The following is a 15,948-nucleotide window of genomic DNA, read 5'->3' on the forward strand; positions in this document are numbered from 1 at the left end:
CAGAAGTCCAAACCAGGGAAGTGTCTGCCCTTCCTTGATGAGGGGAAAAAATAGAAACAACTGACAGTTTCATGAAAGAATCACTAGGAAACACAAGAAAGACAAAACAGACCTGGGTTGCCCAAGACAGTCTAGAACTGTGCAACCAAAAAGGAAGCTTAGGCAGCAGATGGAAGAGGCAGAGGCAGCAGATTACAGAAGAAATAAAAAGGCCTTGAGAAGAGAAAGCAAGTAAACAATGACAAGTGTTTTACAACATAGCACTTGAAGGTCGTACAGACTGTCCAGAAAGTCATCAAAAAATAATACAATAATGTCAGGGACAGATACTAGGAACTTTCAAACAGAGCTGTTGCAGAAAGACACTGTAAACACCCTAAGGACTTCTACCGAGGAATCTAAATTTCCCTCTATCCAGCTAAAACTCTTTCTCTTAATGCCACCACCAGCCTAGTGCACGAGTAGGGGCCAGAAGGAGTTTTGCACGTGCTCAGGGAACTGGAGCAATAACCTGAAGGAATTGCATCACTCTCTCACGCATCTCTCTAAAGCATGGCAGGTATGACAAGCGCAACAGGGGTTACAGTAGTCACTGCAGACATCTATTATGATACCCAGGGCTCATTCCCCAAGGGCAGAAAACTGATAACCTGGGCCATCCAACAGCTAGGAATGTCGGCGTCTGGAAGTTAGTAACCTCTGCCTTGGAGTGATCCCGTCTTCATAGCGAGATGAGGAAAGGGCTGAGGGTAGCAAAACAGCAGCAAAGCTGGGCAGTGCTGTCTACTGCAAAGGTCAGCGCAAGCAAGGTCATGGCAACTCTGGTATCAAGACAGAGACATATCAAAGAAGGGGAAGATCAATGAGAGGTCTGGTTAGGAGACTGTGGAGTTATAATCTTAAATCTTAAAATAAAAATAGAAATGTGGAATCACTCCCATGATGACAAATCTCACAGTTTGCCAGAATCTGGAAAGATAAGAGCATCTCAGGCACATCCAAGCAGGACTTCTGAGGATGGTTGTGTTCTCAGTAGTCCTCTGTCAACACAACTGCTGCAGAATAAGGGATTCATACCTTTGAATTCAGATACCTCTGAAGGATTATACAGATATCAAAAACAGTGAATAGGACTAACAGTGCCATTAGAGAAGAAGAAGCTGAAGTAATTGGGTCCCGTGAGCATCTGTAAGGAGTAAGAAGATGGAAATTGGGGTGGTTTGTCCATGTGACCAGAATAACAGGACTAGCAAATACAATTCTGCAGGGAAAAATCAAAGAGGAAAGGAAGGCAGAATGCCCAGGGACAACGTGACTCAAAAACATCAGTATCTGGATAGAGAAATGATGGGGAGATCTAAAGACTAAGGGAAACATGAAGATAGATTCCAGTCAGTGCCTGAAGATGACACTCTACAGAGCATGTTGGGGTAGTAAAGGGAAGGATCAGGCAATCATAAATATTTATAGCAGTTCATAACCTGGCCATGTCCTGTTCACTTATTGAGTTGCACAAAAGACACAAACCGCAGTATGGTCAACAGTGAACCACTAATTTGTATTGCTAATGCTGCCATCACCCATAAAAGATTTTTCAATTAATTCTGATATCTTTGTTTCAGACGCTTAAAATTGCCCATTGATCTACACATTTCCCCTTTGATTTCCTGAAGGTGACTTTTTTCTGTGGGCTTCTAAATATCAGGTAAAACTCAATATGCTGTGCCAATACATTTGGCTCACAGAACCCAGCCTACTTTTGATGTTGCTTTTGGTCATACTCTTGACATCCTGCCACTGTTCTGGTGAAGTGTAGAGACTTCCTTGCTCTGCAGGTGCTGTGGGTATAGTTTTATGAGCCCAAGAAAGGTGAATTCTGTCTCTGTGGTTTTCAGCAGGATTACAGCGGTCTGGCCGAAAAGTGTCTCCTTGGAGCTTTTGCAAAAGTCATGAGTTCCTATAAATGGCAACATCATGATCCCTCCTTGAGCAGCAGTGCTCCTGTCAGTGAAATGTCCCCAGCTGCCCACAGCACATCCACAGACAGAGAAAAGCACCTCTTCCTGACCGTCTTCTCAGACCAGGGTGCCTTGCGGGCAGCGATGGCACTGGGGGAGAGGTACGTTGTCCCCAAAAGTCAGCAGAGCCCTTTTAGCTGTACAAACTCGCTGTTTTCTGCATCTTTCCAAGAATCAGAAACATGCAGCTTAATGGTCTCCACAAGCGAATGACAGCCATTCCCACAAGAGATGTTCCTATACCGTACTCATCATCTGCCACGGCAAAGCAGTCGGGAGGCACTGCTTATTGGTGATGCCTGCTGGCAGTCAGCAGGTGTGTGGATAAAAACAGGTTAAGGAAAAAGTGTTAGTTTCTCCCAGAGAAGACCTTCCCCACAGAAGACTGCAAGGCTTTCCCCATGGATGCTGTGCTTGGAGCAGGTCCCAGTGGCCACAGCAGCCCTGCGTGGGCTCGTTGACACTGTCGCGGTTCAGAATAAATTTTGGGCAGAGTGTTGGTCCTGATGGTGCTAGTACCTTGGGTAACCATCCATCTAAAGCAGCGGTTTTCTATTCTTACTTATTTGCAGGCCACCCAAAAATCTCCCAGCAGAGCTGTGGGTCTCTGATGAATTCCAGCCTTCTGACAAATACACTTGATTTTGTTACCTTCTGTGACCTCTCAGAGCAGACCAGGGACAGGCCAGTTTCTGTATCCCACCTGCTGAAAATTCCTGTCCTTAAGCTCCAGCAGCTTTTGTACCTAGACTGCTTTAGCTATATAATTCCTAGTATTTGTGGTGTTTCATGCTATTTAACTACGCATGGAAGGAGAGGAGGAGTACTGTACAGTGACAAGGCACTTCTAGGTGGATACTCCTGATGCTGAGGGGCTTGGACTAATATTCTTTTGTCTAAAATTCAAGGCCCCAAATGTCAGAGCTTCCTGGCACAGAAACAATCATTAGTCCCAATCCAGGCGATCTGCTCATGTCTGTAAACATGTACAGGTGCCGCAAGCTCTCTTACGTACACCTGCAACTTGGGGTGCCAAAGTGAACATGTGGTTCTTAACAGAAAAAAAGTCCTTAAAACCATCTTCCACACAAAGGACTTTAATAAAGTGCTGGAGATTCGAGTGAGTTCAGGCTCTTGGGGTTTGGTTCATTCTCTGGAACAGCACTGGGTTTTGTCTTTGTTTTTGTTTCCTGTGTCAGAGCTGTGAAGCAGATAGATTTCAAACTCTAGAAATTGTTTGTGGTAGATGTTTAATGAATGTCCCTGACTGAAACATCATTCTTAATAAGGAAAAAGAAAAAACTTGACGAACACTTATTTTTCCAGTTGTGGGAGAAAAGTAAGGGAAAGGGATTGTTTTGCTTAAAGTATGTTTTGAATTCCACGTTGCAGTCTGGTATCAGTGCACACACTGAGGTTGATCTGTCTGTGCTGATCTAACACAAATTGACGTTAGCAGTGACTTCTGAGAATTACATGGCCTCTACCTCTTCAAAAAATGCCTACATTGGTGTATTCAGCCCAAAATAGCAAGCTGCAGGGCCTGGGCAAGGACAAAGGGAGAAGTAAAAGTAGGAAATGCCTTGTTTGGGAAACGAACGGTGACGCCAAACGAGAGACAAGCTTGAGCATTTCCTTCCAGAGGGATTCTCTGATGGCTGGAGAACAAGAGCCAGAACCTGGAGCCGGGGGAGAGGAGAACCAGGCGGATGTCTCCCTCCTGCAGGTGCTGGAGGCCCTCCTTGGCAGGAGAACTAAGAACCAAGCAGGCAGGGCAAGGAGGTGGAGAGGTTTCACAGGGCTGTGAGTCATGGCAGACCAAGGCAGCTGAATCACGATAGCTGAAAGATGGGTAGACATGGTGCTTAGGGACATGGTTCAGTGGTGGTTTTGTTGGTGTTAGTTGATGGTTGGATGCGATGATCTTAAAGATCCCTTCCAACCTAGATGATTCTGTGATTCTCATGGCTATGAACTGTGGCCTGGAAAACAGAGTGAAGAAAGATGCAGAGTAGCTGCGGGTGCTGCTATGAGGTTTTGAGCTGCTGCTGCTCCCCAAGGACTCCTGGTATGCTCCTGTGGCAGGAACGGTGCAGCTCTGGGGCTCCAGTTCTCCAGCACCAGTAAGTGGGCATTTTTGAGAAACTGCTGCAGATTTCCTTGAATCTCTCAGTCTCTGTGTTTGTGTGTTGTGTACATATGGGCACAGACAATTTGTGAGACTGTAAAGCAGAAGCAAAGATGGACACTTCTCTCCTGTGGCTCCACCTCTTTCTCTCTGCCTTGGTTTAACAGTCAATGTGAAATTTTCTCCACTGGCTGGTGAATTTTTTCTAGCTTAGCAGCCAAAAACTCTCTAATAACATGTGAGGTTTGGGCTACACCATGCCATAGCATGCTGTTACAAAGGAGGTCATCTTGAAGAACTCTGCAATGTGGTGTAGATTGTATTTTGCCACTTAAAGGAAAGTGCCGTTGCTGTGTAACACAACGGGGGGGAGAAGACAGGGGAGATACAAATAGGCTGTGCTCACACCACCTGCGTGACCCAGGTCAGAGCCCACACACATACTAATGAAGTAGTAATTTCTATTTTTTTTATTTCAAAGCACTTTGTCCATCCAGACCAAACCAGATTCCAGCATGGAGAGTCACACGGTCAGCCCCATATGTATTGTGGATCTGCACATCCTTAGAGACAGATGGGCTTGTAATGAACCCTTTGGCTGTCACCTGGGGTTGTTTTCTTCCCATTGTTTCTATTACTGTCACAACATTCTGATATCTTGAGCTAACCATTCAGAAGGCCAGGCTGAGACATTTCTTCTTGTGTTTCCCTGAAGAATTCTCATTGCATTTGGCCGTCTGAAGACATTTCTTTATGCTTCTTCATATTAGTCCATGCAAATACTGGACAATCACAGAACACAAGATATGTGTGAGACAAACCCACCAGCTTTTCTTTACCATACAGCTTAAAGAAAACAGTTGCTGACTAGTTTGTTTGTTTGTTTGTTTGTTTGTTTGTTTTTCATCAGTCCTATACCTGGAAGGATCCATCCTTGTATTTGAGGATGTCTTCAAACTGGTTGCCTTCTACTGCGTCAGTAGGTGAGTTAGATTCATTGCTGCCATGGCGGGGGGTCGCTTTGCACTCCCCACTGGACTGTCTTTTCCCGGTACCCAGTCACAGCACAGCCTCCAATGTTTCCTCTGGTTTCCTCTAACCTGCCAGACCAGGAGGTATTTCAGATGCTAGCATCTGTGATGAGGCCAGATCACACAGTTTCTAGCCAGACACACCATAACCACAGCTGTCCCTGAAGCTGGAAGCTTTGTCTGAGGAAGGTCCTTAGGGCTGCACCCACAAAGGACCAAGGCACAGGACTGGGGGTAGCAGGGCGGGGAGGAGAAAAAAGTCCTGCATCAACCATCTCTTATTAAAAGCAGCTTTAAGCATCCACAAACACCTGGCAGTGACTTAGCAAGCTTGCTAGCGGACTGTTGCCTGTGGGAGACTGCACTTAGTCACCTACAGGGAATCTGTCATGGGGAGTAGTCCTGAAACAATTTCTGTTCCTTAGCCAAAATTTAAAAATAAAATACAGTGATAAAGAACAGACCTTGTTGGTTTGCTCAGTTCAGAAATACCAAATGTAGTGGGCACAGAGATGGGAAAGACCTGTAAGGTCGTTTTCATTAGCGCAAGGTTTGATCAGCAGCTGATGAGTCCCTCTGTGTAATTAAACCTGTGTGTTTGCAGTCTCCTCCAATCTGTGTGTTTGTGCCGAGCACACTGCAGCAATACCTCTGCAACCTCCTCACCCCATTCCTGCTGCAGCCTTGTTCTGAGTTGGATGTAAACTTTTGACCTTCCCTGTAGAAACTTAGATGACTCTTAAAGTAGTTATTTCCATTTAAGAGGGGAAAGCAGATTCAGGATATGTTTACAAGGCAGTCGTGCTAGGGACTTGGTTAGGTCACGCAGCAGGAATGGTCTATCTATGGTAAGATACAGTGTGCTGCAGCTTACCCAGCCAGTATTATTCGCTATTTTGGGGCTGCTTCTGCAGCCAGCCGAGTTCAACACTGCTGGGCCAAGACTCCTACCCACACGCAAGGGACCACGCTCTGTCTCACCCCCATCCATGAAAAGATGCCATCTAGATGTGTACAGACCCAATAGAATGGGTATAAATTAATCCCTGGCCCCATATAAAGATTTCTGTCTTACCAAAGGAGCAAAGAAGAGCCCAAATGCAACCAAGAATTGGGCATTTCTAGTCAAATGGCTGGTGGGAGGGAAAATCTGCTCGCTTCTGCTTTCCTGAAGCTTAACGAAAAGCTCCCACGCTTAAGAAAGAGCTTTCCATGGCTTAAGAAATAGTCTCAGAAAGGAAAGCTTTTCTTTTAGTTCCTGCTATGGATCTTACTTCTGAGTGTTAAATACACATTTGGGTGGTTCATGTGATTTCTCAGGTTGCCGTCAAAAGACAAGGTAAACAGGGAATAATTTTCTGAGAGAAGGGGGTAATAAAAAAGCTGCTTAGGCACTGACCTGCCATTTGCTGTCAGCTTGGAGGAGCTCTGTGATGGTGAGTGGAGAGGCCTGTTCTCAGGGCTGTAGTAAAAAGTCAACTATAAATAGCTGTAAACAGCTATCAGGACTGACAGGCTCTTTTCAAAAGAAAGTTTGGCCTGGCTAGATTATCTTCGATCACAAAAATAACACCTGTAGGTAACAGGTGACTTGGTGGCTTGTCTGCAAGCTGCTGCACCATGAATAAAATCAGACTTCTTTTTTTTATTAATGTCTTGATGTTTCCTGATTTTTAGGTGTATTTTTCTAGTAAAAAAAAAATAGAAGGGAACTGCTTGTGCACGTAACAGTAACAAACAAAGCAAGCAGAAGGTCCATGGACCCTCTTCCTCTTTAAAGCCTAATATCTGCCATGAAAAAAAATACTACTGGGATCACATTATGACAAACAATGTGACAACAGAGTGCTCAGTGGTGCAGAGAACCCATGGAGTACACTGTGCATCAGTAAGATATATATCTGTTAATATGGGCAAAAATAGCCCCCCCCGCAGCATTCATCTGTCAACAGATTGGTCCTCCCTAGGTCTGCAGTCACATGCATTTTTGGGGTGCGTTTGTGTAGCAGAGACCACCTACTCACAAGGACAGCTTTTTCTAAAATAATTTCCTGTGGCTTGCAGAACATTTTGTTAAACTTTTTAATGTGTAAAATGACCGTGCGCCATTCTTTGCTTCCTTTTAGGGACTTGCTGGCTTTTCTAGTCCTTGTTAGAATGGGAATTGAGGTAGGAACAGGTTTAGTGAATTGTTGGTGGGCAAGAGGCAAACCCAAACAGTTCACCACCAGCCCAAGAGCTCTGGTAAATTATTTGAGAGTTAAGGTGTCTTTCAGTGAAACCTAACTAACATCCTCTGAGAAACTGTATCTTTTTTTCAGTAAAAATATAGCATCTTTCCAGAAACCAGTCAGAAGTCTTCTCAGTCAGAAGTCTGAGAGCAGAGAATAGGGGGATATGTGTGTTTTCACGGTGCCATGCAGCAGTTCATCGTTTGTCTCTTCACCCAGGAGCTACCGTCTTCTCTAACCCCGTTGTGTCTCGCTGTGTCCCCGTGCCTTACACTGATTTTTAAAAGAGGAAGCAGGGTGGGGACAGAAGGGTAAACAGAAAGAAAAAGGACTGCAGATCCCCTCCACACCAGAAAGAACGGCTTTTCTATTTACAATAATTACCATTCGCAACACCTCACTTTTCATGGGAAGGTATTTCAACCCGTGTGGCTTCCCCTGAGGTGAGAGGCGTTCCTTCTGGTTTTGGAGGAGGAAGCCAAGGCACAGTGATTAAGCCCATGGAATGGTATGAAGCATCACCACAGGAGCTGGTGATCTCTTGTGAAATTCTTTACTGTGAGGGTGGTGAGACACTGGCCCAGGTTGCCCAGAGAAGCTGTGGCTGCCCCATCCCTGGAGGTGTTCAAGGCCAGGCTGGACGGGGCTTTGAACAACCTGGTCTGGTGGAAGATGTTCCTGCCCATGGCAGGGGGGTGGAACTAGATGGTCTTTAAGGTCCCTTCCAACCCAAACCATTCTATGATTCTATGATTCTATGAAATCAGAGCAACCCAGGCCAGTACAATGTCCACGATGCCTTACTGGCCGCAAGATCTTCCCTTGACAACATTCAGGACTTTGCAGAACAGGGCTGAAATTGTGAGCCAATTCAACCGCTAAAACCAACAGTAAAATCTGAAGTTCCTAACAGTTGTGGGGTTTGTTCTTTTGTTGGTTTTTCACTGTGTTTCTTTTTACAGGGATTTGCTGCCCTTCACCCTGAAGCTGCCACAAGCAATATTAGAAGCCAAAAACTTTCAAGACCTTGAAATTATCTCTAGTCTGGGGATAGGTAAGTCCCTCAGAGCAGCCAGAGTTTCACTCAGACTTGTGAGAACCATGGTGCCTCGCACAGACATAGTACAACTGGAGGATAGATGAACCGTTGTCTTCAGAATAGCTGGAGAGGCCTGAATGCATGAGAGAAGATGTTTATGATCTTTATGTTTATAGAAGCACACTGGAAAAAAGGCCTCTTGCCCCTTTGGACGTAAACCTTCACCTGGAGGCTGGGGCTTTCAACAGCTGAAGGGTGGCACAGCCTCTCAGGATAGCTTACACGCATTGGAAGTATTTGGCATCTGAGGCATGTGAAAGGAGGAAAACACCTTTGCAGTTTCCCCTCTGATGTGTGGCGGCAGTGCTGATGGGGGTGTGATATTTCTAAATTCTGATATTTCTGCTTCCTCTTGCAGGATTTCTAGTTGGTAGAGAAACGTGTAGTGTCCCAGCATATTCTCTCGCCTCACGCTAATCAGACACGAAAAGGAATGTTATTTTTAGTGACAGCACCAAATGAGCAAATTTTAGATCAGATGTATAAAGTTACAGAGTTGGGAAATGCAGTTCTGTTAACTAAAGTATGTCTCCTTCTTATTCCTTCCCATTTAACACACTCCACTCGAGACAGCTATTAACAGTTAGCCACTCCCTTGCTATTTTCAGTTTTCCCTCAGCTGTTGAAAACAGCCAAACAATGGTGGAAGTGAAGAGTTAGCTCACTTTGAGATATTCACTAGAGCACCCTGGGGCTTTACAGATCTATTTTTGGATCTTCTGTGTTATACCTCCCAGAAGACATGGCCAACCCCACTGGTTTCACTTCAAGCAGTTTTGTTGAATTCAACCATCGGAATTGCCTCTAACACTTTCAGCATCCTCTATTTTGAAGATACACCAATCCGTCAAAGCATCCTTGAGTATGGGTGTCCAGCCAGCACTTATGCTTTAAAGAAAGGTACTTTGCAACTTGAGATAGCAAGTTGCAAACTTATTATTAATTTTATTATAACAAGTGTAAAAATTAAAAAATGGAAGAAGTGTGTCATGATTGTCCAACCTGTGGTCTAATTTGAGCCAGCAGAGGAGATCCTGACCTAGGCAACATCCTCCAGCAACTTCTGAAAGGAAGGATTAACTGAAGCACAAGCACCAAAGCAATGTTGATTGTAGTCTTCTTCCTTCTCTCTGTACACTGGTGGTCATAAAAGTGGTGATGCTTGCAGGTTTGTCACGCTACATCGCATGCCAGGAAAGTTTCTGACAACAGAAGAAAGCCTGCTGTTGTATAAAGATTTCCTGGGAAATAATGCTAGCTTCTTGGAGTGCCGTGCTATCTCACTAAAGCCAAACAAGCTGAAGTAACGAGTGATACTGCTTACTGCTTCCTGGAACAAAGTTTCAGGGGTACAAACGGATACCCAAGCAATAAGTGCTGCCCGAAGTGGCACTCCCAAAGGAAAGATAAAATTGTTTGAAATTCTGGTATGTTGCTTTTTATTTGTTTCAAAGCATTATGTTTTTTGAGGGGGTAGAAGATGTCTACCTGCAAGCTAGATTGTTCCACAAAGGATCTGGCTGTTATGTATGTTGTCAAAGAGGACGTACTGCAGGCCCTCTAGTCCTGAGGTACTAGAGGCTGGTACAGAAGGCATTTTAGCAGGGCAATTAATGTGACTGTACTTCACAAAGAGCACGTACCATCACAGAGGTGCCAAAGTCTCAAAGAAGTGCCTAATTATCCCTCACACAGCGTAAGCTAAGGGAAGGACAGCAATGGGAGATGATTAAACTGCCTTTCCTGCTCTATGGGACAGTGTGGCTTGGCTGGGAAACACCCTCTCTGAAGCAGCTGTGTAACCCTTGGTAGGCCCACCTCATCTGGTCCGTCACAGTCTGAGTGGAGTATTGCATTTTCATCACAGTGTCTTATCCTGACCACTACTGAGAAAAATAACCAACTTCCCTTTTGTAGATTGATTTACTCACCATTGCCTCAGCCCGTGAGACTCCACAGCATTATGTTCTGACTTAGACAAGCAACTTCCACTGTCTTGCATTTGCTGATACCCAGTAGAGTTGGAGCGTTTAAAGGAAATTGTGCCCCAGATGGTCTCAGACATGAGGGAGTTGTTCGCATGATGCTGTTACGTGCAACTGCATCTGCCCATCTATTCCTGAATTTGGTTGTTGAGAGTGCTGCTGTTTCTAGCAACACTTTTATTTTAAGCTTCTATGTTCTCCTCCCTCTTGTGGTAGGAAATCAGAGAATAAAGCTGCTCTAACCTCAGCCTCCCTGGGAAATCATGGTGACATGCTTATGGAGTTGAATTAGCCATGGACACTAGCCTAGGCTGCGAGACGCAACATCGGCGATTGTATCCTGATGGGAATGGACAGTCTTTTAGTTCACCTGTGCTTGGCTTACTCTGTGGTGATGTTCTAGAAGTGCTTGGTTAGAGGGAGCAGAGGGGCAGCGAGGAGTCAGCCTTGCCCGTCCTGCCCAGCCTGCAGCACTTGCACCTGCTGGAGGGATGGGGATAGTCTCCGTGGCCCAGGGGACCACATCACTGGCCAAGGGAGGCAAGACCAGCAGTGGGCTCAGGGCACCAAGGGGGAAAGGCAGAGCCCTGCAGAGGGCAGGTCATGGCGGAGGCAGAAAGAACGTGGCTTTTCCAGCAACGGTGTGGAGCTGGCTGCAAGTAGGAAGCCATCAAAAGTCACGGCTGCACCGGGGAGCAAAACGGGAAGAAGTGGCCTGTCTTTGGGGACACAGTGGGCAAGGGAGAGATATTATCTGCATGTGTTACACCCCCGAGTTCTGCATTGGCTTTATTTGAAGAGTTCCTTTGGTCTGAGTTCCTTCCCAACTGGAAGTCCCTTTGAGCTTTTCTGGGGTGCTGATTTTCAGGAAGAGGCATGGGCAGACCCTGCCCAGGGCTCTGGCCAGCTCAGTGCTGTGCCCCTTTCCCCACCATGGGCTGGGGGCTACGCTGGTGCAGCCGGCAGGAGAACGGGGCCCTGGCAAGGCACAGCTGAAGGCACCGTCCTGAGAGTTGTACCGTCTGCTCAGCACTGACGGTCATCCCACCCTTATGCAGCCCTATCTGTCCCCTCTTGGGCCCAGCACATGATGTTTTTGCAGTGAGACACACTTGACATCAAGCACAGGGCAGGGCGTAGGAGCTGTGTGGCAGCCCCATTCGCATCCTCTGTAAATCCACCCAGAAGAGTGTGCCGTCAGCGTCAGCTCTGTGTCCAGGGACCAAGCATGCTGAAAGGATTTATTTATCTGCATCCCTGTGTTTCCACGATTTCCCATCTACCCCTTGTCCCTAAATCTGGGGGCAGAACATACAGGTTTTGCAGGAGCTTCTGTTTCCCGGTGCTTCCAGCAGTGGACCCTGGATTAGCATCTGAGCAATTAAAAACAATCAGACTGGTAAGGCAAGCAGGTACAAGAACTCACCTCTGGGGGAAGGGAAAATGGTTAAATATGATACTGAGTCTGTTCAAAAGGTGTACAAACATTCTGTATTTGGTTTCTTTTGTTTTTTGTTTTAAACAAGTTACTTCAAAATAAATTCTAATAAGAGGTTTGTGACATACAGAAATGACTACTTGCATCTGAAACACCATCTTCCTTTTCCAGTCGCAGGCAATGGCACTGAAATACTTAACTATTCTTTAGTCCTTCAGGATACAACCTTCCTGTGTACACAGTCTTTTGCACGATCTTTCCTCTTCTACATCTGTGGGGAGGTAGTCTCAAGGCAAACCAGAGTGGGCATGGCTATGGATAATGGTCATCCAGAGCTATAGACGTTAACGGTAATTTTAATCTGTGGAAGGTATTTAAAATCCTATGTTTCTGGACTGGTTGTACTGCAAAGCAGGATCAGACCTCTGTGTAGAACAGACTCTGCCCCATCTTCATCTGATGTCACTTGTGGTCCCGGTGCATGTCGGATCCAGGCTGTGTATCTCAGCCCTGCACCTTCCCATGGTCAGGACTCGCTGGGGTCCTCACAGCCTCACCTCAGGTATCCTCAGCTATTTGCATTTGGAATCAGCAATCACTGAACAAGCCATAGACCCTTTTTCACACTCATTCATATTTGTTACTTGTACCTACCTGCTCACACTGAATAGGCTGTATGGCTTTAACAGTTTTCACTAGATGAGTATTCTAAAATTGGCACGAAAGAGGTTTCTGGTGAAGCTTCTGAGCTTGTCCCCTGGTTTGAAGTATCTCACACACATAAAACAGGCAACCCTTTCTTCACAGTGTTTTGTGCAGAGGTGTGAAAGCTTATATACCATTTCTTATAACAAAAAGTAGGACTTATACATACCATTAGCAGCTAAAATTTTCTCAGAGCTGTTTTTCATTCTTCTTTTCTTTCTTTTTTTTTTTTTTTTGACAGATTTCTGGGATTCCTCCTTAAACCACAGAAGAGGAGGTGCGGAGTTATCCCACCCTGCAAAAGACTGTGCTTTCAGCACTGCCCAGGGAGACAGTTTAAGATCTACCCAGTGTTTTGCAAGTAGCACAAACCACTGCTCATGTGAAATTGAGCTGTCAATAGGAAATGACAGGCTGTGGTTCGTGAATCCTATTTTTATAGAAGAGTGCAGTAATCCTTTTCCTCTAGACATACCTCCTCCTAAAAGCCATGCTGTGAGCACCGATCTCCCCCCTGCCACCATGCTCGCTGAAAGGAGGTCTCCCCGCCGGCCCCCTCCACCTCCACCTTCTCACGCCCTCGTCCAGAAATCTTCTCTGAAGCTCCTGCAGGATCCCCTGACTGCCTGTGAAGAAAATGAGCTGCTTCTTCAGCCACTAGGAAAGAGCATCAGGGAAATGAAAATTGAAGGCGGTGACAATAAAGAAGAAGAAGGGAAGCAGAGCTGCTCAGGCAACGAGCCCTCGGCAGTGAGCACCAAGAAGGGCTCCCAGCCCTCTGTTCCCCCGCGGAGGCGGCTGTGTGAGAGGACCTTGGTGGAGAGCCGTGTGGGTAAGCTTGGAAGTTGTGAAACACTGAAAGGGGAACGGACAGAAGAAAAACAAGACACAAGTACAGAGAGCAGAGATAAAGGGTTGCTGTGCACAAACGCTGTAGAAATGCCTGGGGAGGTTCCCGAAAGGGCTGTATCGTGGTTTCAGGAGGCAAAGCCCGAACCTGTAGAGAAGAAGGAGGACATGCCTGAGATACAAAGCAATGCCATTAAGAAAGGAAAGTCACCTCCTGTCCCACCACCAAGAAGGAAGAGGCTTTCCCAGGTACCGAGGATCCACAGCTCAAAGCCAACAACAGTGGCAGAGACAGCCACGGCCACGGCTTTGTGCAAGAGCAGCTCAGCTACAGTGGTAGGTGGTGCCACTTGCACACATACCAAGACTGAACAAGGACACGGCCACAAATCTGTCACCTCAGCTGAACTGAAAGGTTCACGCTCCTCCCTGGAGGGCCCAGGAAGCAGCGCCGTGGCTCAGGCATCAGCGTCCGAGCCAGACTCCTACTCCACCAGCAGCACAGAGGATGACCTGGAGATGCTGAGTAGTTCGTCCGGTAAAAAGACACGCTCCATGATCTTGGATAAGGCCAAGAACAGGCTGTCCTTTGTGAGCCTGTCCAATGTCTTCACAGTCTTTTTGTCTAGTGACAGGAAGCTGCAGAAGAAGATAGTGGAGCTGGCACAGGACAAGGATTCATACTTTGGCAACCTGGTGCGGGACTACAGAGTGTACAGTTTAGAGATGATGGCAAAGCAGAGCTCCAGCACAGAGATGCTACAAGAAATCCGGATGATGATGACGCAGCTGAAGAGTTACTTAGTGCAGAGCACCGAGTTGAAATCTCTGATAGACCCAGCCTCCTACACCGAGGAACAGTTAGGTAGGTGACTGCTTTACTCATCCTCGGGCAGGATTGGGGAAGGTGAGGAGGGAGACAGGATTATGCAGACACAGGTTCTGCTTTACAGAATTATAAACCATCTCCTAAAAGCTGAGGGGTGCATGTTGAAGTCTACTCTGTGGTTGCCAGCACTTGGAGGAGCAGCTCTAAAACCTGGGAGACCAATGAGGGGGTGTTGCACAAAAATGTTTTAGAAGGAAGAGTTTAAGCTGAAGAAATGCATGTTTTTGTGTGTGGGAGAGACATATATGTATGTTTATATGCATATACACACATACATATACGTGTGTATGTGTGCGTGTATGTGTGTACGCATAGGCACACACACGGAACTGTGCTTACTGGAAGCACAAAAGGCCAGCTTCCCCCTGCACAGACGTGTTCCCTGTGGTCTTCCACGTCCGCTGCCCCACGCTCTGCAGTGAGGATGGAAAACTCCCTGCGTGTGGCAGCCAGATCGGGGGCTGATCACTGTCTCATGAGGAGGTACAAGACTACGATGGTTTTGAGTGGCAGGTTGGAGGAACCACTTGATCCCGCTCTGTGCTCCTCAGAGCTCAGAGGCGCAGGAGAGCTGCCTGCTGCAAGGCCACTGCTGGCTCCCAAATGCAGCATGCACCTGTCTTTACCCCACACACAGTTTGCCTATGGGGAGGAAAAATAATATTTTTGGCTGTATAGGGGTGTTTTGTTGCTTCTTATTCCATATTCTGTGAGAGCGTAATGTGCTACTTCCCCCCTTGCTAAGAAATGGACTGGTCTGTTTAATGTACATTCATGAGGGAATATACAAGCAGCTATAGGATTTTTTTATCCCAGTCAAAGCTGTACAGCCAGAAAAAGAGTGCATGCATGCACTCACATGTTCTTTTGACTTAAAACTGTTTCTTGAGGACCCGAGAATCAGTGCAGAGCTATTTATGAGATTCCCTAAGCTGGCTTAAAGCAAACTGGGGGCTGGAAGACCCCCAAGACAGAACATGGCCAAACACAGAAGTGACCAGGGATTCCAGGGGTTCCTGCAGCTCCAGTATTAGGTGGGACCCAGTTAAGTGGTGTGCCAGGACCCAGAGGCACTCAGCTGTCAGTCTCAGCAGGCCCTGGTGACTTCTTTCTCACCCAGCAAAGGCTTCAAACGATCCTGTGGTGTCCCCAGCAGAACAGACCTGCTGCCAGTCCCTTGCCATAGCCAGGAGAAGGGAGCTAGAGCTTCACTTCTCATGCACCTCATCTAACACCTGCAATTTTTGTCCCCAAGGCAGAGGGGGGTGTCAGCACAGAGACCTCTGTCTCGAATCTTGATTAGGGAAGGTGAAGAGGAGGCAGAAAGAAGTGTCCTGTTCTGCTTGGCAGAACTGCATGTGTGCAAGGATCCCCCCACCTTCACACAGACACGCCTGGTTAGATCTAGCCCTGTTCACTGGCAGTTCCTGAACAGGATGATATGGCCTAGTCAGCCTGGGGAGGACTGTCTTCTCCTGGGGAGGACAGGGATTCCCACCATGGAGGATTTACCATTTGAATTTGTCCTGCTTCAGGCTGACTGATCCTCTGGATTCTTTGAAATACTTGCATTTT

General features: G+C 46.6%; 1 protein-coding gene across 1 annotated transcript in view; it reads left to right on the forward strand.

Annotated features, from left to right (window-relative positions):
• The window catches only part of LOC134514831 (ras and Rab interactor 3-like), a 173,052-nt gene that overhangs the window by 138,196 nt on the left and 18,908 nt on the right, over positions 1–15,948 (forward strand). Inside the window, exons 20-22 of the mRNA XM_063333147.1 lie at positions 5,057–5,129; positions 8,371–8,462; positions 12,877–14,349. Of these exons, the coding sequence (XP_063189217.1) occupies positions 5,057–5,129; positions 8,371–8,462; positions 12,877–14,349 (1,638 nt within the window). The remainder of the gene's footprint in view (positions 1–5,056; positions 5,130–8,370; positions 8,463–12,876; positions 14,350–15,948) is intronic.

Source organism: Chroicocephalus ridibundus, chromosome 4, assembly GCF_963924245.1.
Source record: "Chroicocephalus ridibundus chromosome 4, bChrRid1.1, whole genome shotgun sequence".
Taxonomy (NCBI): Eukaryota; Metazoa; Chordata; class Aves; order Charadriiformes; family Laridae; genus Chroicocephalus; species Chroicocephalus ridibundus.